This window comes from Euprymna scolopes, chromosome 11 (assembly GCF_053919585.1).
Source record: "Euprymna scolopes isolate OS-2025 chromosome 11, ASM5391958v1, whole genome shotgun sequence".
Lineage (NCBI taxonomy): Eukaryota > Metazoa > Mollusca > Cephalopoda > Sepiida > Sepiolidae > Euprymna > Euprymna scolopes.
This window is the reverse complement of record NC_136492.1, coordinates 109,370,181-109,393,690: the sequence shown is the minus strand read 5'-3', so window position 1 is coordinate 109,393,690 and position 23,510 is coordinate 109,370,181. Positions and strand designations below refer to the sequence as shown.

Here is a 23,510-nt window from a genome sequence, read left to right as displayed (position 1 = left end):
GTAAAAAGAGAAACAAAATATGAGGGGGGGGGGGGCTACAAAATGCTTAATATTTGCGCAATAATATTTTCGAATTGGTTTTAATCTGGCGATAAAATAGCTGACAAGAGTCATGTTTATATTAAAACTTAATATTTTAAAAATTTTTTAAACAATTAAAAATCTATGTTGTAACGGAACATTTTGAAATAATGGAATTTTAATAGTTTTAATCTTTTAAAAATTAATGTTTACGAAGTTTCTTTTTCTTGGCAATTCAACTGATTATAGAATGTATTAATTCGAAAAAACGCTATTTAAAAATACATAATATTAAGTTTATATCAATTTTTTAATTGCAACTTCAAGGTAAATTTTTATTCAATATGTGTATTTAAATTTAAAAAATCTTTTACTTATTTGAAGTGAATTAAATAGAAATTGATAGATTTAAATATATTTTGTTCGAATTTCGAAAAAAAATAAATAAATATGGGAGGGGACACACCCTAAAAAAATATTTCCCCTCGTATATTTTACGAAAACTGCATTTTATATGTAATTTCATTCTAAAATGGATAAGTATCGAAAATTTCACGAAAATCTGACTATTAGTTGATTTTTGCTAGATTTATTAAACACGGGTATGTTTTCACGTTCGGAATGTCTACTACATGGGAACGTTATTTTAAAGCGCCAATTATGTAAACACGATTTGTGTCTCGCAATTTCATTATTTTCGTTCGATGAAAAAAAATTTTTTTTTAATTATTGCTTGTTTATTTTACCTTTCTTTTAAATGGTGCAAAAGTTATACCGATAATATTAATTTATAATAAAGTTACATCGTGTTACATATAGGGTGGGGTAATTCTGTGGTGAATTTTGGCAGTCCAAAACATAGATTTTAATTGTTTAATTGTTCAGCACCATGAAAAACTGCTAAATAGACATACAGAAAATTTTGGACAAATATACTAAAATAGTCCCCAAAATGGAGTGTTTTTTATTAGTCCTAAAAGAGCCCCTGGGTCACACCCAACAATTATTGCGAAGTATAGACAAACAAAATTATATAGAAATCAGTTAGTTACAAGTTTTCAGAAAGATTTATAACAATTCAAGGCATTAATTTTCTTTTTTTTTTTTTTTTTTTTTTAATAAGCACAAAATTGTCAATTTTAGCCATTTTAACCCGAAAAGCACCTCTAGGAGGGAACCGGAGTTTTCCCAGAAGATCCGTTGTTAATTTTTTTTACTTAGATCATGTTTAATGTTTGTGTAAAATTTCCAAAAAATTCCAAGGTGTAGTTATTGAGGAAAGTGCGGACAAACGAACGAACAAACAAGGGTGAATTTACAGGTCCAGGTCCACTAGATAGGTGTCAGAAATTTCGTGAAAAATAGTGAATAATTCCACTCCATCTTTCCAAGCTTATAACTACTCGAAAAATGTAATTCAAGTCCTAATTTCTTTTTTTCAATTAAAAGGAGCAAGGACCAAGGTTTCATTAAAAAAAAAAAAAACAAAAAAAAAAACAATAAAACAAACGTGTTTTTTTTTTTTTAAAGGTTTTAAACTTCGAACTTTACAGGTAAATTTCTAAGTTTTAAATTTGAATATTATTTGTTGACCTTTTCTCTTCAATTTGTGATATATAAAACTTTGGTGAGTAAATTAATTATTTACTTTTTAATATACACTTGAAAATGGGGGGGGGCGTGAATTAAAAAAAAACAAAAAAACGTTTGTCTAAAATATTATATTCGGTTTATTGGAAAGAGCATTAATATTTCACATTGACCCTGAAAATATCGTAAAAATAGAATCAATAGAAAAATTTTGATAGATTTTTAAAGTTTAAAAATTGAAAAATATTGAGTTCGTAAAATTCATCACTGCTTTTTAAAAAATATTTCTATTACTTTTAAAACAACTTTAATAGTTTATTTTGGAAGTATAATCCATAAAGAAAATAAACAACCCACTTTTAAAACAGAAATTACAAGTTTTTTTATATCTTATTCACAGTTTCGTGTTAGGGGTGTCAAAAATTCCTATAAAAATTCTGATACACCTACAGGTCCACCCTCCTTTTGTCGGAGAACAAAATAAATAAATAAATAAAATAAGTAATGATCATAATAAATCGATACAAAGAGTTAAAAGTAAAACAATCATGAAGACAGCGACCGGATGCAGAAGAAAGAAAAGAAAAGAAATGGCGGTCAATCCCACGTTAAAAGCTAGACACACCTGATTAAGTTTACTCAGGGCAAAAAAATGTTCATTGTCCATTGTCCACCCAATGTTTGAGGGAAGGGGGGGGGGAGGGGTAAATCGTTTTAGTATTACACATTTTTTTACCTGTCGAGCGGAAACAAGGAGTGCTACTGCTATGTAGGTTAAAAAAGCGAATAAAAAAATATGTAGTATTTATTGTCCAGCTGGTAACCTAGTAAGCAATGCCCGATTATTTTTACATTCCATTTAAAATGTCTTAAAAAAAAAAAAAAAAAAAAAAAAAAAAAAAAAAAAAAAAAAACTGTTGGAACTTTCCTCACATTTCCTGGACAATTCTACACATACAAGAGTCCAGGGAAGAAGAAAATAGGGTGCAAATTCATACTGACACTTATGGCTATAAACAAAAACTTATCGTGTAGAACGAAATTTACGATTTTGAGCAATTTTATTACTAAACTGCATTGAACCTAGGGCTTATTTTCCGCCTTCGAAACTTCGATTTGAGTTGTCTCGGTTTATTTATTTCATCGGATTCAGTACTGACTGACAAAAACACTACGACTCGCTTAGTCGTAAAATTTGATTTGCTTGAAACAAACAACCTACTTGAGCAATAAGGATGTTCAAATTTTTGTGAAAAATCACCAACATTTTGCGCACTATCATATAAATATGCTTACTTTTTACGGAAGCCGCTAGCCGCTTTAATTGGATCAGGGAAGCGGCGTTTTTTTTTTTTTTTTTTTTTTTTTTTTTTGTTATGGTTTATATTAATTTTATTAATTAGAAACCTCCATACATTTTTTTTAACGGCGCTAAAAATCAAATTGACCATCCTCACTAGAAAGAAACGTCTTTTAACAATTAAAATAATTTCGTGTTGTAGTTGAATTTGCTATTTTTATGATTGCCAATAGTAATTTTTTAATATTATATAAAAATATTTTTAAAAAATCAAAAACATTACTAAAAAATCTGTTTAAAACTTTATATCGTGGCATACTGGAATTTTATTCTATTTAAATCTTAAAAAAAAAAAAATATATATATATGTAGATATATTTTTTAGAACTGTTTTTTTGTTGTAATTTAACTAAAAATCAAGAAAAAAAAGTTGCTTGTTTTAAAACATAATATTGATTTTATGTTCTTTTATTTACAACTTCAAGGTAAGTGAAATAAATAATGTCATATATATATATATATATATATATATATATATATAAAAATGAGAAAGGTCACCAACATATATACTAGCAATTCAGCCCAGCTTTGCTCGGGCCCTATGTACAGTTCCTAATTTTATTTGCAGATGGGTGTGGGTGTGTGTGTGTGTATATATATATATATATATAAAGTTTGACTCATGTCCAGGTAACCTTCATCTAAAATTTCGATTGTTTAGACCCAAAATTGGCAGAGAAGTTTGGTAGAGTCTGCAAAAGTCAACACTTTTGACTTTGACCTCTTGCAAGCCAAATTTTCGCCCCGAAACTGATTAAAAAGCTTGCTGCATATCTGAATACCTTTTATGTAAAATTTCAAATGTTTAGACCCAAAATTGGCTGAATAGTTTGCGTGAGACCGCAAAGGTCAAATCTTTTGAACGTTGACTCCTTGGCAGCCAAATTTTCAGCCAAATTTTCAGCCAAAAACAGATTAAAAGCCTTACCCTATATCTGAATACACTTTTTGAAAAATTTCAAATGTTTAGACTAAAAATTGGCTGAGAAATTTAGTAGAGACCGCAGAGGTCAAATTTTTTTTTTTAACTTTGACCCCAATATTGACCCCTTAACAAAAGTTTGACCCATGTCCAAGTAACCTACATCTAAAATTTCAAGTGTTTAGACCCAAAATTGGCGGAGAAGTTTGGTAGAGTTTTCAAAGGTTAAGTTGTTGAACCTTTTGAAAGCCAAATTTCTGGTCGAAAACCGATTAAAAAGATTTCTCCAAATTTCAATACCCCTATGTCAAATCTCGAGTCTGTAGACTGAAAATTGACAGTAATTTGGTAAGAAACACATACAATTTAATTTATATATATATATACATACATATACACACACAATCACGTTAACGCACCGGTTCTCACCAGATCACCAGTTAAGCAATATTGAGCCTGCCCAGTACCAGATGGGTGACCATTTGGGAAGGCTACGTGCTGTACGTACTGCGTCAAGTCAGAAATTTTCAGGTCGGTATCTGGGGGAACATTAATTCACTGGGAGAGATGCACCCCCAGTCTTTGTTAAGACATGCATCTAGGAGAAGGAAACTGATGTAAAAACCTGCGGTCTACTGTATACTCTGTTCTGTGGCAGTCATCTGCACCGACAAAGGTTAGCATTAATACCAAAAAGTGTGGTTGGTTCTACACAAAGCCTTCACCACCATAAACAAATCATGTATGTAGATTTCCGAGCAACTTACTTGTTGTGACGGAAGTTCATACATCAAAATAGATGGGAGAGTCCATCATATATATAAATTACTATTTTTTCATGATTTAAACTCTTCAGCTTTAATAAAATGTTGCAACTTTTATGGGCCTAAATTTATTTTGTTTAGTTTTGTAACATGAAATAGAGGGAGGGGGAGGGGGTTAGACTCCTAAAAAATCATTTCCCTCATATTTAACGAAACTTACTATATTAAAATATTTAAGTTGAATTAAAAATGAATAAGTACTGAAAATTTCATCATTTGATTTTTGCTAGATTTTTTAAACATGAGTAGATGTACTGCTTCAAAATGATCACCATATAGCAACAATGTTTTAAGGCGTTGATAATGTGAACACGATTTTAGTCTTTCATTTTCATTATTATCGCATGCTGTAAATTTTTTTTTTTTTTATTAGTTTATTTGAAGCTTCTTTTAAATAGTACAAAGGTTAAGATAATATTAAATTACAGTCACATTGTATTACATAAAAAGGGGTTTAAATCTGTGGCGCGTGTTGGAGGTACTTACTGATCAAATTACGTGATTTTTGGAATATTTCATCTTCCTTCCATAACTAGTACTACAGACTTCTCTGTATTTTCTTTATTTTTAAATGCTGCCATAAATGCCACTCTGAACTTGCACCAAAAATAAAACTAAAAGAAAATTATTTCTCATAATTTATTTAAGTCAATTACGTCCCCCCCTCCGTCCAAACTAAAACTAATAAAACCTTCAAACGGAATATTTTAATTCTAATGAGCAACTTCCTAGTTTACATGTGTCTGAAATTTGTTATTGACGTACTAATAAAATTTGACACTTTACTATAGACAAGAAACCGAGAAAGCAGTCAAGAAAAAGTATTACAAATAAATTACTCTTCTACCTGCCTGCATAAGTTTTAATATATTTTAAAGTGTTTATTAAGTTTGAAACGCAATTAGTGCTAAGCGTCTAAGGTAAAACAACAAAGATGGTGGACACTTTGGAGTCTCGAGAATAGCTCAAAACTCCTAAATAAATGAGAAAAACATATATACTGATAGTAATCCACCAAATAAATATCACCGTGACATTTATTGTATGTATTTCTATTATTAATGCATTTTATTTTCGATTTTTGAGTCGTCCTCGAGACTTCAGAGGTGACAGCCTCATGTCCACCATCTTTGTTATTTTAACATAAGTGCTCAACACTACTTGTATTTCAAACTTAATAAACACTCTAAAATATGTTAAAACACCAAAAAATTTAGTGGAACTACCAAATTCCTACTAAAGGAAAATGCAGAACCTTTCATCGACCCTCCATGCAAATGCAGTATCCACCTAAAAGACAAATTGAAGGATGAAATTAACAGGTTCCTTGAGGAAGATGTGCTTCGGAAAGTTGAATAACACAGACTGATGCTCCAGTTCAGCACATAGCACAAAGATAGGTCTCTCTGAATATGCATAAACCCACAAAAACAAATGCCAACCTGAAAAGATTTCTGTACAAAATACTGACAGTGGAAGAGCTAAATCCAACCTTTGTTCAGTTGATGCCATGGTTGATCCACCTGGTGAGGAATCAAAACTGTTGACAACCTGTAGGATACCATTAGAGTATGTTAGAAGCGTCTACCATTTAGTCTCAATGTTCTACAAGATATTTTTCAAACAAAAATTGACCAAATCCTGGAATGCTTAGATGGTGTGGCCAGCAAAGCCAAGAATGTAGTGATATTTTGCTAAAACATGAAGACCATGACAAAAACTTGCACGATTTCATGGCTCAAGCAGCCGAAACTGAACTTGTATTCACTAGCAAAATGTGTTTCATAAAGCAACCCAGCATATCTTTTTTGGAAACATCCACTGGAATTAAACCAGGTTTGAATAAGGTGCACAACATCAATCAAATGCCAAACTCACAAAACAAAGGGGAACTATGTTTTCTAGATATGCTAAATTATCCTTCATCATATATTCCAATCTTCACTGAAAAAGCTCACCTATCGGATGGTCTTCTTAAATCCCAATCATTATGGATTTGGGAACCTGCCCATCAAAAGTGCTTTGCCTTTCATACTACAATCACACTAATCCCAAATCAATGGAGATGTGTGTCTTGCAGAAGAGCTGGAGAGTGACACTGATCCAAGATGGCAAACCAGTTGAATTTGGATCTAAAACATTAAGTGATACACAAGCTAGATACAGCAACATCAAACGAGAGATGTTGGTAGTTGTGTATGGTATTTAACCATACCACACCTACCTCTACGGGAAAGTCTTTTCCATCACAGACCATAAGCCACTAGTTACAATATGTGCTAAACCATTGCATTCAGCACCACATCAATGACAGAGAATGCTATCAAAGATCTATGGCTACCTATACCAAGTAATATAGACTCGGTAGTGAAATGATACTTGCTGACTTCAAGTCGATTACTGAACCGTGAAAACAAACTGAGTTGGATAAGAGAGTGGAGATCAAACACCGAAGTCAATGAGGATCAGACCATCTCATACATCAACTTCTCATTCTAAAAGCAGAAAATGCTCCGAAACGAAACAGCGAAGGACCCAACCATGAATCTTGTTAAGGAGATCATATGCCAGGGATGGCCAGGTAATATCCGTGATTTACCTGCCAAGATCTGATCATATTGGTTCTTCTGCAATGAATTTGCCGTCGAATCTGAAATCTTATTAAAGAGCAAACAAGTAATCATCCCATACTCCAGACAACATCCTATACCAGCTCCACTAAGCCAATCAAAGTATAGAGAAAACACTCAGATTTGCGAGAGTGTGTGTACTGCATAAATACCAAAAGTTGTGTACGCTTTACCAGGAATGCCAAAATGTGCACAGGAACAAGCCACTGCATCCACCCGATATTCCGTCTCAGCCTTGGAAGTCCATCGCATCCAACCTATTCAAAACTGATGGGCAGCAATCCCTGCTCACTATCAACAGGTACTCAAACTATCCAATCGTCGGTGAAATGTCAACACCAGTAACCAGCAAAGCAGTGGCAGATAAAATGAAATATTATACTTCACTTTTTAGTCATCCAGACGAAATCATGAACAACGATTCACAGTAATCTGGACCGGCTTTCTAAAGCTTCACCAATTCCTGGAACATCAGGCATATCACAAGCTCACCTTACTATGCCAGAAGCAATGACTTCATAGAAACTTGCGACACATTAGATCAATAAAAAAATTTCTTTTTTTAAAGAGAGAACTGACATCCAGCTTGCTGTTACAAATTAGGGCAACACCAATAATCAGCTGAAATACTTTTTGGAACACCAATACCAAGTACCTCACCCAGCCAATCAGAATCAGGAAACATCGCAAACAGTTATACAAGAAATCAGCAATCACGAAAACCCATCATGATCATTATAGCAGAACCAGAAAATTACCACCATTATTCCAAAGTCAGTGTGTATGAGTATTAAATAAACTCAACAACACATGGCACCCTGGAATCCATCATCAAGAATGAAGATTTAGAATCTACAAGATAAAATCGCTGAATGGAACTAGACTAGGCACAGCCAAAACAGAAGACGGGAGTAACTATTTATTGGCATAGTCTCTTTAAAAAAAATCTACCAAAAATCAAATAATTATCCAATCGATACGAAATTTTCACCGATTATTAAATGCAAAATGAACTTTATAATAGTGTATTTTTTGCATAATCGATATATTTATTTGCCTTATTTATTTGTGGGTACAAATATGCTTAAAATAATCAGAGGAAACTGAATATATTGTATTGTTGGGAGGGTGAGGATTGTAGATAAAAACAAAAACAACTGCGCACGTATCAGATTTTAAGGTTGAAAAATCCCAATTTTGAATGCGTTTAATTTTTTATCTTTTGTTTTTAAGTGTGAAATTCTTTGAATATGTTAATAATTATCTTTCATATTAGCAAAAAAAATGTCTATTTTGATTATTTTTATGAAAAACACTACTTTTAAATCCTTGAAAATTAAATTAATAATTTTCTTTTAGTGAGCCCAATATTTCTAATATACCATTAAATAGGAAATGCTTTGAAGAATCGATAAAAAAAAAATCGATAACTGCGCATTTTGCTAAGAATACGATAATTTCTTTCAGCAATTTCTTGTTGCTTGATATTAACCCATTTATGGTAGACCAAGCGTGATACTCGATGCAGAAGTTGTCTTCAACACATACCATGGTCACCATCTGGTACTGGCCAGTCTCATCGTTGATTAACTTCAGAGGTTATGTAGGCAACAAATTATATCGCTTATGCAAAAAGAATTCAACTCTTCAAATTTACATGGCTAAATGAAATTTATTTAGTCCTATAAATGCTACCGTATTTATTTTAAATTATCATTAAATGTTATTCTTTTAAATCTCGCCACGCGAAATCTATGCAGTGATAAAAAAAGTTATAATTATTTGAAATTCAGGTACTTATATTTTTGGCATATTCTTATAGCAAATTATCCTAAATCTTAGACCAAATAAATAAATAAATAAAAATTGGTTCAAAAACATTTTTTTTAAATATTTAAATCGAGATAAAAATTACGGCAAATGGCGTGGTTTTAGAAAATTTGAAATTCTTTTAAAAATAGTAGAAATAGTTCTATATTATATTGTTTTTCATATAAAATTCAGGCTGTTATCTTTCTGGAAAAAAAAAAAAGTTGCTCAAGAATAATGGATTTTAATTAGTTTAACCTCACACCTCATTTTTTGGCCATGCCTAAACTAGACTGTTTCAATCGCATCCATTTGTGCACCATACCAATTCCGGTGACAAAAAAAAAATGTTCGATTTCATATCTTTGATAAGACCAAGGGAGATTGATATCGGAAATGAAATCACCAAACCCAGCGTCACCAGAACCATACTAGACAAAAACAAATACGGCCCAGCCCCAGCCCATATAAAACTAAATCGAGCAGAACTAAGACTAATCTTATCCCATAGATCATAAAACCAATCAGTGGCTGGGGGGAGGGTATAGCATCGCAGATATTATAACATCCCCCCCCCTCACCTATTTAGTTATGCTCCCTCTATCGTTTGGTTCCAATTTACTAAATACTAACAACTATCACTTCAAGTTACACCGACTATAAAGTAAGTTTCCATTTTATGATGAACGTATGATTTCTCTCACATTCTCCGAAATTTATTAATCGATCATCATAAATTTTAGAATACATGTGTAAAGGTTGGTAATATTTGCTATATTTAAAGGGGATACATGAAATTTCAGATAATTCCGATTTTGATGAAATTCTAACTAAAATGTTAGAGGCATTAATAAATAGTTCATGAATTCTAGTTTTTCTAGATATTTTGAAAGGTTGTTAGGGGACAATATCGATACGAACAACCTCAGATTTAAACATTCACTATTTTTGGTGTACATAAAAGTTAACCCACGGATATGGGACAACGATTACGCAAGATTCAATTTTTGGAGATCCTCTTATGAAGAATCACAAATTTCAGACATTTTTATATAATCAAAATAATGAAAAGATTCCAATATTTTTCCCGATTCTGATACAATTACTGATTCCGTTTCTTTATAAATTTCTAAACAGTTAACTATAATTATTTCCCCCCCCCCGATTACGGGGGGGAAAAAAAGAAAAATGTGTAGATATGTTCCTAAATCTAAAAATTCATTTGTGGGGGATGATCTGTAGATTTTAGTTTTACTAGAAGTTTAAAATCCATAAATATTTCATCATTAATACCAGCAGTGGAAAATGTCGCGTTAAATAAAAAAAGACAATTAAAAAATAGTTTTGGCATCGAAAAAATAAACAAAATTTTTTCCAATTTCGATATCCCCAAAGGTTCCGATTTTCGATTCCAATTAATCGTCCCAACATCAAATCAAAATCATTTAATGAATTTTGATCAAAAATGGAATAAGGATTCTAGACATACGGTAAGTCAAGAAAGATACCTTGATTTTGACGTAAGTGGCGCAAAAGTTGTGTTGAATTAATAACTGAACTAATATTCTTTATTTTTCGATTTCTGAGCGGCAGTAATGTGTGCTGTTTAAACAGACATCGCTCAGAAAAGTTGAAATCGTAAACATTCAAACAATACTAAAATTTCCAATCAGTTTAAAAGAAATAAAATACCCCCCCCCCCATATCAGGTTGCAAAAGCAAAGGAAACAAGGTACTTAAGCGCAAACCGATGTATTGGATTGCTCATTTGAGACACTTGACAATTTGGTTTTTATTCGAAACCCACAAAGAAAAAGTAAAGTAATGACACCCATTAATAGAAAATGTTGCTTGGGTGGCGATTTCGTTAATACAAAAATGGTTACTCGTTCGGCTCTACGACATGTTTTTGCCTTAAATTTAACTGAATCCCCCCTCAATTCATAAACTAGAAAATAGTGAATGCTTATGGTATCACTAACTAAGTCGGAGGGGGGGGGTCTTCAGTCGGATTAGTGTAAACAAAATACTGGCAGATTACATTTTCACACGATTCGTGATATTTATTTAGCGTTTCTATCAGTATTGTTTAATTTTCGATTTCTGAACGACACTACCTTTATTTTTAAGTAATAAGGTACTTTAAGATGAGTTAAAAAGACACACACACACAAAGAAACTCATCCAGAGGGGTAGAAAAGTAACTTAGTTTGCCTTTGGTAATATTTATTTGGTGTATATTTATTTTTTATAACTTTATGCCCGGATTTTTAAGTTAAATTTTTACGGTATCTCGTTTAAAGAATTTAAAAAAAAAAAAAAAAAAAAAAAAAGTCCCCTCTTAATGTTAATAAAGGGTTTCTAAATAACGTTATTACTTCAGTCAGTACAGACAGTACAGTCCGCATTTTTTTTTTTTTTTTTTTGACATAAAATTGACTGACCCCCGCAAAAGACGGGAAGAATTTGCGTAGCAAATATGTTTTAGTTAACTGCTCGAAAACTAGAATAGTCCGGAAATAAGAATCAATTTACGCTTTAAATTTAATAAATTGATTACTTGCTCTAAGTTCTAAAAATGTTTTTCCTTGTTTCCACTACGTTTTTCAGAATGTTCACACGTAATCACCTTAAAAAAAATTTTTTTTCTTTTAAAGGGTGGTCTTGTGTGTATGTGTGTGTGTGTGTGTGGTGCTTGCAACTCAGCCTTAGGGTTAGTGATAATGTCAAGGAAGGTAATCGACGGGAGGCATTTGTCATATGGACAAGAATATTGTTAACTGCCCTAAAAAGGTTAGAATGACTCATGACTCGTTTAAATAACTTCAAATTTGTAATCGCCTAAAAAAGTAGGATCTCATTGTTGGGAGATCTAGCGATGGCAATAATCTATTAACAAAATGTAAATATTTTCTTACAGGAAAATTTAGAGAATAGACTGGGTGAGGTGTCGATAAAAATCCAAATGAAGAATCCTCCCGGACAATGCAGGATATGTATAGTTAGTGATATAAAATTTCACGTGATATATTTCCATTCAGTCAGAAAAAAAAAAAAAAAAAAAAAAAATTACACCTGACATAACCAAAGGAAATTGTTTTTCATCATCAACAACAAAAAAGTAACCATTATATAGTTAATTCTTATTTCAGTCACGTAAATTATTTATAGGGTTTCAGCATTCCAAATAATAAAATTTTATTTAGATTATATTTTTAATCAAATAATAGCAGTAATTTAAAAAATGTTTATAGCAAGTTTCATTGAAGACATGAAACGTCAGAATGAAAAATCACCATCTTTATGAAGCAATATAGAACGAGCCTAGCTAAGGAAGGGCGATAATTCAAATTCATAATCTACAATTAGGAGCTTAGTTTTATAACTTTCTATTTTAGGTAATTACCTGACTAAAATAAGAAATTAAATAAATGACGACTTTTGTTTAACATTAGACAAAATTGCAGAAACGAAATTGCATAACGAAAAAAAAAATGAGGAACGAAACAAATAACTTATCATACTATAGAAAATTTGGTACATATACGAATATTTTAGCGACTTAAGTTAAAAAAAAAAAATAATAATAATAATTTCCATAAGTTTGAATGTCGATAGAAAATCATAAAATTTCCATTGTTGCGTAACCGTTACTCGCTTTTGTTTCGTTGTTTACTGCGCTTTCGCCCAAAATTGTTGTCGACAACAGCTATTTGTTAGTTTTGCAAATATTGGTTTGTTATTTATCGACCAGTATGGTTCGCCCGAGCTTCATTTATTTTTAAATTCATTACAAATATTTTGTGTTGAAAAAGAATGTTTACTTTATTTTGTGTCATAAAGTAGAATGTGCTGATCACGAATTGTTTAAAAGAAAATAAAAATGGCTGCCAGCGATTAAAACAATTACAAGATAAATTAAAATTGAGGCATTCTTACAATAGCCAACAAAAAAGGAGAAAAGTATGGTAATTGTGCACTTTTACCACCGTGCTGAAATAACGTTATTTTGAAAGCCATTCTTAGCATGGGAGGGACCTGGACCTACCTCCTAACAAAACATATTTAAAAATAGCGCAGTGGCAAAAGTGCACAAGCACCAAACATATATATAAGAAATAAAAGATAAATTACTTTTCTGCGTACCTTTTTTTTTTTTTTTTTTTTTTTTTTTTACAAAGGCGTCACCACATTATCAAGGCCCAGAGGCCACTCAAGGATAAGGGTTAAAGAGTGTACAGTAGAAATTGGTCAATATAGTAATCATTAGTAATGAAAATTTGGTAAATTTAATAACTTATATGGAACGGCTCATCAAGAACTTATTTACTTTAGACTTGAACACAACCATATTGTAGTCAGCCGGAAAGCAGGAAAACGGAAGACAATTCCACAGGCGTGCAGTTCTAAGAAAGAAGCTTTGTTCATGGAATCTACGTTTAGGTTTAGGCACAGATAAAGAGTGGGGGAAATTATTGATAGTGTTTACAGCTAGACGAGTGTTTCTTGTGAAAGTTTGGCGAGGGGGGACCATAGATTGAAGCTCAGTTGAACACTTTCCATGAAAATAACGATACATCAGAGACAAACTCGCAACATCTCTTCTGTGAGATAGAGGTTGCAAGGAGGAGAAAAGGACATCTCCTACGAGGCTACGAAGTCTATTTTGAACTCTATCAAGGCAGGACAAGTCCTTTCTAGCAGCTCCTGCCCAGATGTGGCAACAGTATTCCATCCTTGGACGTACCTGGCTCTTATATAGGTAGAGAATAGCATCAGCAGTGAGATATCTACTGGATCGATAGAAAGATCCCACCATTTTTCCAGCGGCCTTGGCAACAGATTTGATATACGTGTTCCATTTAAGATCAGGAGTAATGGTCAAGCCCAGAAGCTTGTCAAAACTTGAGGCCTCCTGAAGACGAGAGCCATTCATTTCAATTGATGACAAATGTGAATTAGAATGTTGATGATGTAAAGAGAGAAGCTTGGTTTTAGATGCATTAAAAGTAACCAGCCACTCCTTTCCCCATTGTACTACGTGCTCAAGATCAGAGGAGAGAGAATTGGAGAGAACTTGGTCGTTTACTGTCTTAGATGTGCTACCATAAATGGTAGTGTCGTCAGCATAAATGTCTACAAATGTATAAGTTTTTCAGTTTTATGTCAAAGCGTTTATTTACTTTGAAAGAAAAAGTAATGTCAAGTCTGTTGAGTTATAACGAAAAAGTAACTGTCTTCTTACATCCAGATCGACCCTTGATAATCGCTCAAAATCGAAAATTAAACAAAATACTGGCAGAACATTAAATATTCACACGATTAGTGACATTTATTGACTGAGTTTCTATCAGTATTTTTGTTTACTTTTTCTTATTTTTTTAGCTATTATCGAAGATCGATATGGATGTAACGAGATCGCATTTTTTGCTGTTCGAACGATTATTTATCTTTTAAAGTAAATAAACGCTTTAAAAATAAAAACTTATAAAACTAGGCAGAAAAGTAACCTGTCTTGCCTTTGGTAACGTGTTTGCTCACACAAAATTTAAGATTAACAATTATATCTAAAAAAAACAAAGCGAAATAGGTTTGATATCCCAATGGTCCTTATTCTATTTACCTTTCAGAATGTTAGGTAAAGATCAGGTATGGATCTGAAAAGCCAACCATAGGGATCAGCACTATCGCACATAAAAATGCTTGAACAGCCCCGTTGGCATCTCATAAATCACCCCTTCTCAGAGAGAAGGTGAACGTCCTAGGACCGAACAGAACAGCAGTAAAGCTACTGTCGGATTCGTTTGCAAAGGTCCTCATACAAAAATTACACACGATACATTCTTTAAAATATTGGGCGCACCTATGGAAGCGACGCCACGGTACGGTACACACACCTCTGCATTTTTGTTTTTTCTTTTTCAATTTTTTCAGCGGGTTATTATCGAAAGGATACTAACTTATCTACCAGATTATAGAAAAAAAATAATTAAGTCAATATTTAAATATTTGTAGGCGATGCTCAGGACAGTACGTTCAGGACCACTCGAACGTCGAGTGGTTCTATAAATCGGTGATCGATTTACTAGAACGTAAAATTAGAAACTGAGCACCCCCAATAAATATTTAAATATTGACTTACAATTTTTTGTGGTTAATGTGCACTTGCACTGATTGTTCAGCCTCCAAAGGGTGCTTATTCCGAAAGCCGTTCTTAACAGGTTTTTATTCCGAAAGGCATTTTCTTATTTTCAACTTCTTAAAGGTAAGTCTTCTTCGGGTGGTTGGTTCGCCAGTGCACTTTCAAATTGTTTTTGATAATCTGGTAGACTAGTGACCATTCGGTAATAATCTGCTAGAAAAATTAAAATAAAATAAAATAATAATAATAACAAAGGTGTGGGGGGGTCGCTTCCATACGCGCGCCCACTAATATTGAAATATTTGAGGGGGAGGGGTAATTCGAGAAGTGTCACTGACACTGACTCAAAGTTAGGGTATGTTTTAAGATCCACAGCGATTCGAAAAAGTAGTAAAAAATTCAAATATATAATAAATGTTACCCTTCTACCAAACTGGATAAGTTTTTAATGTTTTTACTTAATGTAAAATGTCGAGTGCAAAACGAGTAACATCGAACACTCGAGCAGTACACGAGCACACACACCACAAAAAAAAAAAAAAAAAAAAAAAAAAATGGCCGCGTAGCAAATATATTGCGGACATTTTTCCTTGTGCATCCGTCGACATTACTTATTTTTTGAGTCGAATAAACATTTTACATTAAGTAAAAACACTAAAATCCTATCCAGCTTGGTAGAAGAGTAACTTATATTGACTTTTGTAACATTTGTTATATATTTGATTTTGACCACTTTTTGAATCGCTGTGGATTGTAAAATATACCCGAAAGTTATTTAAAAATTACCTCCCCCCCCAAAAAAAACCCCAAATAACTATCGAAAATTCCGATAAATTTAAGAACTTTAATCGTCCCTCGAGTTAAGATTACAGTGTAGTATCTGTTCAGTTCTTATGAAGCCATTATTCCGAAAGGCGGAAGGGTATTGTCAATTGCTTGAAATGCCGACCGATTAATTTTTGTAGGTACAGCCATAATCGCCCTTGGTATTCAGACATGGCCACACCCCACATTAAGTTTGAACTTCTGTTATATCCAGTCTTTGAGGGATGGCAGGGCAGGTACAACACAACACTAATTTAAGAATTTTCTCTAACTCGAAAAGTAGTCTATTTGCGGGTTAACGCCAAAACAAAGCCAATTGGAAATTAAACAGCTGAGGAGGGCTATTAAGACGATTATAATTGACTGCAACAGATTAGATGCTACGAGATTTGAACTAACAAAAGATGAATTGAAAATGAAAGAAAATCTCAGACGAGTTAGACTGTTATTAAGTTGTTATATTTACAACGTTTCGGCCGATGTAACCTTTCTTTAGATGTATCTTTTCGAACTTGGGAACTAGTATAGAATTTCGAATTATACATTTTATTTACTCCCGATGGTAGATTATTCTCGTTCTGTCGGACAGAAGTTCTATATTTTTTGTTATCATCGCATGTAGTAAGCTTCTTGGAACTAACTGATTGTTAACTAACGTTTTTAATTATTAGGTCATGGGTTCATGTGGACAAGTATGAAGTTTATGAGTCTTAAACCTAATAATATTACTACTTATGACTATAGAGTACTAATGCAGATTACGGACCGTGCTGAAATAATGGCATTTAGAAACTCATTCTAAACATGGGGAAGGAAGGACTTTTATTAACTTCTATATTTTCACGCTTTAATAAAAAGATACTGTAAAAAAATTAAATGTAATTTTAAAATCCTATCTAAAAAAAAAAAAAAAAAAGAATAGCACAGTTCGTATTCTATGTAAGTACTATTTTTTTAATTTTTTTTTGACGCAATGAAAATAATTTAACCTCGTGAATTAAAGAATTCAGGTGGTAATTTTACATAGGTCGAAACGTTGTGAGTAGAAGCACCACGAGAACAGTAATCCGAATAATTCAAATCATCTAAAAAATAAAAATAAATAAAATTTCATAATCAAATTGAATGTTGAATTTGATTGTGAGTCACGTTAATTATCCCCTTTCAGCAACAAAATAAATAAATGAAATCCTTGTTTTACGCACCTTGTATCATGGTTGTCCTTTTTCGTATTGTCATTGTTAACGGTGATACCCGTGGAACCATAAACTTCTTCCACCCTTTGTAAGTCCGGGGTGCTAGCATAATGGACCATTTTGGAGTACATTCCTGTTTTTTTCGGAACCTCGTAAATCGGTTCGTCCAAAGATATTGGCACTGGTGTCAGCTTCCATTCGGTTCGGGGTTTCTCGTAGACGAACTCAATTGGCTTCTTCACGTATTCCCAGTTTCGGGGTAAAGTTTGGCCAGATTTCCGCGACTCTTTTTCCGCCTTTTTCCGTTCTTTCTTTTCTTGTTTTTTGCGTTTCTTTTCCAACTTCTCCTCTTTCTCCTTTTCTTTTTTAAGATCTTTCGCCATCTTTTTATTCAATACATTCAAGGAAGGCATACTGGAAAATTTCCCTTTGGATTTTGCCAGAGACATGCCAGAAGACGACGACGAAGAATACATGGAAATGTCCAGCATTCTGTTGTTGACCACAGAAGGGGACGCAGGTTCATAGGGTCCCATCAATATAAATTCACTGGACGGCTTCAACACCTTCCGAGAGCGACCCAGTGATCGAATCCCATTTGACGGCGTTTCGTAAATAGCGTTGTTCGGTTTCGAATAGAGTAAAGGAATTCCATTCCGGTCAACTAAATTGGTAGTACTATAGAAATCGGGAGAAGACATTTTGTGTGGCATTGTGGAAAAATGGACCCCGTTCATGGGATAAGCTAACGACATATCGTACGGGCTCGCCAGAGACCTCCGTTTAATATCCATACTGTTAACTTTATTGATGGCACTTGCCGCTTCGTCGTCTTCCCACTCGATATAACCACTGATGTCCAAGGAATTCAACGCTGATGATTCATCAGAGAGAGATGTTGAATTATTACCTAGAGAAGGACCTTTACCAGAATCATTTTCTTCGTCTAGGCCTTCCTTCTCTTGAGCCTCCTCCTCCGAGGAGAGAGCGTACCTGTTTGCCCGCTTTTGTACGTGCAGAAACTGTTCGGCACTCTGTGTTATTTGCTTGCCAAACAAATCACGTTCGAAAACCTCGTTGGTGTCGTTAATGTCCTGCTTTTCATTCAGCTTTTGGTCATAGACAGGATTATTTAACTGGGAGGGACTTTCTCCTGGTTTCTTATTAATGATAACGGGTGACTCCCAGCCACGTGAACATACTGCAGTAGGTGTTAAGACATTTTGAGGTGTGTGCCGTTGTTGTTGTTCTTCTCCCCCTCCTCCCGCTAATATCTTATCAGCAGGAACAATAGCGAAATGGTCCTCCGTCTCACCTGTGGCATGGTTTCGAACTCTAGTTCTCTTCAGGTGTAAAACCGGAGGTTTTGACTCGGCCGGCCGACACACTCTCGGGTCGTTGATACTGTTAGTCCCACAGGTCGACGGGGTGGTGTCGACAGGGGGCTGCTGCTGCAAAATTGGTGTTGAGTTCGGTTTATTCTTCTTTAATTTGAAGAGAGACAAAATACCACCACTACTACTACTACTACCGTGCGGTTTGGTGGACGAAGAAGAAGAATGTTGAGGGTCAGTTGACCGACTTTTTTGTGTCGTCACTGTTGATTTTGCAACAGGTGGGGGAGGAGGAGGAGGTCGACGCCGATGGTGGTAGCTGTTATCAATAACAACATGATGATAAGGGTCCGCAGAAAACTTTATATTATTATTATCCAGGCTGTTGTTGTTATTGCCGAATGTATACGTACAGGTGTCCCATGCGTTGCGGTCCTCTACTCCGACGATAGTGTAACAAGTCGGCTGGAGAAACGACCTCACACTGCCACTCTTTTTTTTCAAAGCACGTTGGGTCATTTTGTATTCCAACCTCCGCTCACACCTCCCTCTTCTTCGTAGATTTTATTTTATTTACTTAGAAGTTAAAATAGGTCACAGAACAAGTATCTTGATTATTATTAAAAATAAAATAAAAACTAACTATCGTCTGTCCGACTCACTTTACTCTTTGTTATTATTATTATTATTTTGTGTTATTATGTACTGACTGCGACGCCAAAGGTGCAACAGTCAACACTTGCAACGCTAACTTACTTTTTCTGCATTATGGGAATGTTAAAAAACAAAAAAAATCTAAAAGCATAATACGACATGGATGATTAAATTAAACAAAAGCGTTATGAAAGAAACAAGGCCATTTAGTTTTTAGAATTTAAATTAGAAATAAAACTGAGCACGCATATAAGTAATATTGCGCGCCATAAAAAAAAAAAAAGTAGGGGAGGGGGGTATACTTTAACCCTATTGGATTGATTAAAAACGAAAGAAAAAAGTAAAACACTATGAATGTCCCTCTTCCTCCGAAATTACTATTGTGATTAATTGATATGGTCTACTTTTTCCATACGTATCTATAAAAGCGATTTGTTTCAATCAAATTAATAACGGACAGGTTGATCAATTAAGAAATTTATTAGAGTCGGTTGGAAAACTAAAAGAATAAAATGTATTTAAAAATCGAAAATAAATACACCTTTATGAATTTTACAGGGTTTATATTTTAAATATAGAACGAACGTTTTCAAAAAGCTACTACTCTGTCTATGTAAAAAGAAAACATACAAAACTTACTTTTTACCCACCCGATTATTAAGCACAGACTAAAACTTCAAAAAATAAAAAAATAAAAAATTTTTGGTTTGAATCTGTTACTTGATTGTAGCCGATGATTTGTGAGGAAAAAACAAAGACAAAAAAAAGTTTTTGTTAAAGATAAAAACTAAAGATGTCGGCGGTCAAGCTTTTCCTTTCGTATGACCAGTTAGTCAGCCACGCGTTCGACAGGTAGGAATGTCCGAAGGAAGGAAGGTGGCTTTCATCGATTATCAAAACACTCTCCATCCAGTGCATTGTTTCTTTCTTCTCGTAAGAAAGAAATAAACAGGTATCCTCCTTATAAAATATATCCGATGGTCCTTAAAAACGAAAAATCCTCTTCTTAGGGGTCTGAAAGAAGTTGTCCTTTATGTGGGATTGAGAAATATGGCCATTATTTTCTTCTTTTTTTTTCTGTGACACCTGCGATCCTGACTGGATATTTTTTGTTATGTTGTTAGCGATAGCAGTAACGCTAAGGCCGGCGAGGCAAGGTAGAGTAGTGGCCGTCGCCCCTCACCGCAAGGAGAAAGCTTCACACCCGTGCAAACGGTTTCTATCACAACCGGGACAACCCTTATGTTTTTAGGGGAGGGGGGGACAAACATAAACACACACCTGCTGAGTGCTGCCTGCTACCTTTGATTGAGGTTTCGAAACGGATTTTGGAAGGACCAGAAAAAATCGTCACCCAATCGTGATTTTTTTTTTCTTCGGAAGCTGTAAATTAATTTTTAGTTTTAAAATTTCAAACAACAAAAAATCTAAGAAAATGATACGCAGAAAGTATAATCCAATTAGCTTTCGCCACCGAGCTCCAATCTATGCATATGGCGTAGCCGTTATGAAAGGCCCTTTTTTTAGCAACAGGTGCGTTCCTAAATTTGTAGGGATTACCCAAGCGGTTTTGAATTTGAAAGGAGCGTTGGATTTATAAACCAATCAGGAACATCATTGTCCGCATGTTTCAATGATTTCAAAAATTGGGTTTTGTGGTCATATTTTTAAATAAGAAGCAAGCCATATGTAATAACAAAAAAAAAAAGTGTAATTCTTTTTTTACCTCCCAGCTTGTTAAATGAAACATCTTTCAATTTTCGCCGGACTTTCTAGTGTATTTTATTTTAATTTTAAGAGATTTCAAAGTTTTATAAATCCGAAAACCAAACCAAACCACTGCTTACATTTTGGGACTCGTGTTATCCATCCTAGGCAGTAATATAAGTATATTTGCAAGTTCAACCGGTAGTTTTGTTATTTCCAATGATATTTTTTTGTTGTTGCTGCATTAAACGGTTAATAGTTTTTTTTTTTTTTTTTTTTTTTTTTTTTTTTTTTTTTTTTTTTTTTTTTTTACGTCGTTAAACCTTTTTCTTATACCGGAAACTCTGGCACAGGATTAAAAAAAAAAAAAAAAAAAAAAACTGATCGGGGGCACATATGCACACACATTAAAAAAAAAAAAAACTATTAAAAAAATTCTAAATGAAAAAAGCAATCGTCCCCCCTAAATCCCAAAAATTCTCCGTTCCCTCGCCTCAATCAGTGAGCATAGTAATATGCGATAGACACCATGCCATTTATTGTCCTTACTAACCACAAGCCACGGGCTGATAGCAGCGGACACTAGATGACTACTTGCTGTCAACCACTTCAATAATTAGCCTAAATGGTCATCAAACCTAACCTATCACCTGGTTTAAGGCTTAATCAGACCTCAAAATTCTCACAAAGCCACAAAGAACATCCCTCCCTCTCTTTTTTAACCTTCCCCATTTTTTCCTGGTTCAATTGTAGGGTTGCCACATTGGCTTTTTAAAGGCCAAATTCATTAAATTTGGCCTTTTTATTTTATTATTTTTTAAAAGTAGTTTAGCCTTCCAAAATTATATTTGGCCTTTTTCAAACACTGGCTTCATTTTTTGCTTTTTTTCTGATTATCTTACAAAAATATTTATTTAATAGTAATTATTAAAGAAAACGCTGTAATTAATTTGTTGAGAAGTTTTTGTCTTCAGTAATGTGCAGAACTTTTTAAAATTTTGCTTTTTCTTCACTATTTTATTAAATGTATTTGAAAGCAATTATTAGTGAAAATGTTACAACTAAGTATTCTTGAAGCAGTTTGTACTTCAAATGTTTTATTGCCTTTATTTTAATTTTTAAATATTTTTCCAATGATTTTACATAAAAATATATTTGGTAATAACTATTAAAGAAAACGTTATAATTCAATATTTTTAAGCTGCTGAGTATATGTGATACAACCCTTTATAAAACAAAATCTCCATTTATAGGTTTCTTTCAGCTAAGTCATAGTAAACCAGTATTTAGTATGAAAAACTAAACACATACACTTTCTCCATTATTCATTGAAGGTCAAATATCAATCGATCAATTTGAACTTCCATCTTATCAAAATGTAGGAGCTATTAATTTGTAAAGATATGACGTAAAAGACATTGTTGAATTTTTTTTTTGTTTTAAAATAACAGATAATTGCGAATTATCTATAAATTACACCTATAAAGTGTAATTATTTCAAAGTAAATTCTTAAAATATTCGTTAATAACTTTTCCAAAGACATTGTTTCATTTTGATTTCAATTTATGTATATCTTAAATGTTCTCATAAAATTTAATTCAAATAGTGTGTATATAAAATGTCGGTTTATTTGATTTGCGACAAAAATTAACAAATTGAAAATAACAATGAGGCCAAAGTTGTTTTGAGGATTGGGGGGAGGGGGATAATTATATCACATTTTGCCTTACAATTTTAAAAAGCTTCCTCTAAACTAATTAATCACCTGAATATCGCATTTACTTTATGGGTCTAATCCTACTTCAAATATGTTGTTTTAACATTAATTTTATATTTTAAAAATGATATGTAAGCTGGAATAGGACAAATTACAAACAACCAAAAAAAAAAAAAAAGAACCAAATAAAATGAGATAAAAGGTAGGTTAGTAAAGCCCTTTAAACCCATCCTAAGTGTAGCTTGCTCACTATTTTCAGGATTGTGAAATCTGAAAACAAGCAAGTCAATCTCGAAGTGGGAGTGGAAACTAGTGGGCAGATAAAGGAAAAAGAGGGATAAAGAATGAGCAACGATTGTGATCTCCAAAATAAAGTTTTGTTGTTTTTATAAAGTACTTCATACCTTTATATTATCCAGTTTGGATACTCAAATGCTGTGAATGTTCTGAACTCGTTACTCAAATAGACTTGTGTGTAGTTGTGTAAGGCAAAGCCTAAAATAAAAACACTGAGGTGAAAAAAATCGGTCCTGACAGTTTGGGAGATAAACAAGTTCCTTATATCAGACTTTAGTCATAACAAGAGAATATTCTTTTCATTATTTTGAGTATATATCTTAATATATCAATATATAAATAATATAATTATTAATTAATTAATATCGTATATGTTTTTAGTTAATATCTTATGTTTTTAGACAAAAATTTTCCCCACTCTTTAACTGTGCCAAAATCAAAACGTAGATTCCATGAACAAAGCTTCTTTCTTAGAAGTGCT

General features: G+C 33.2%; 1 protein-coding gene across 11 annotated transcripts in view; it reads right to left on the bottom strand.

The window, feature by feature from the left end:
- The window catches only part of LOC145288065 (uncharacterized), a 612,213-nt gene that overhangs the window by 84,396 nt on the left and 504,307 nt on the right, over positions 1–23,510 (bottom strand). The window contains exon 1 of one of the 11 annotated variants that reach the window (XM_080136109.1): positions 17,329–20,423. The exons of the other annotated variants lie outside the window; for them this stretch is intronic. Within the exon in view, the coding sequence (XP_079992235.1) occupies positions 17,329–19,172 (1,844 nt within the window). The 5' untranslated portion in view covers positions 19,173–20,423. Of the gene's footprint in view, positions 1–17,328; positions 20,424–23,510 lie in introns of those variants that run through there. 11 annotated transcript variants of the gene reach the window in all.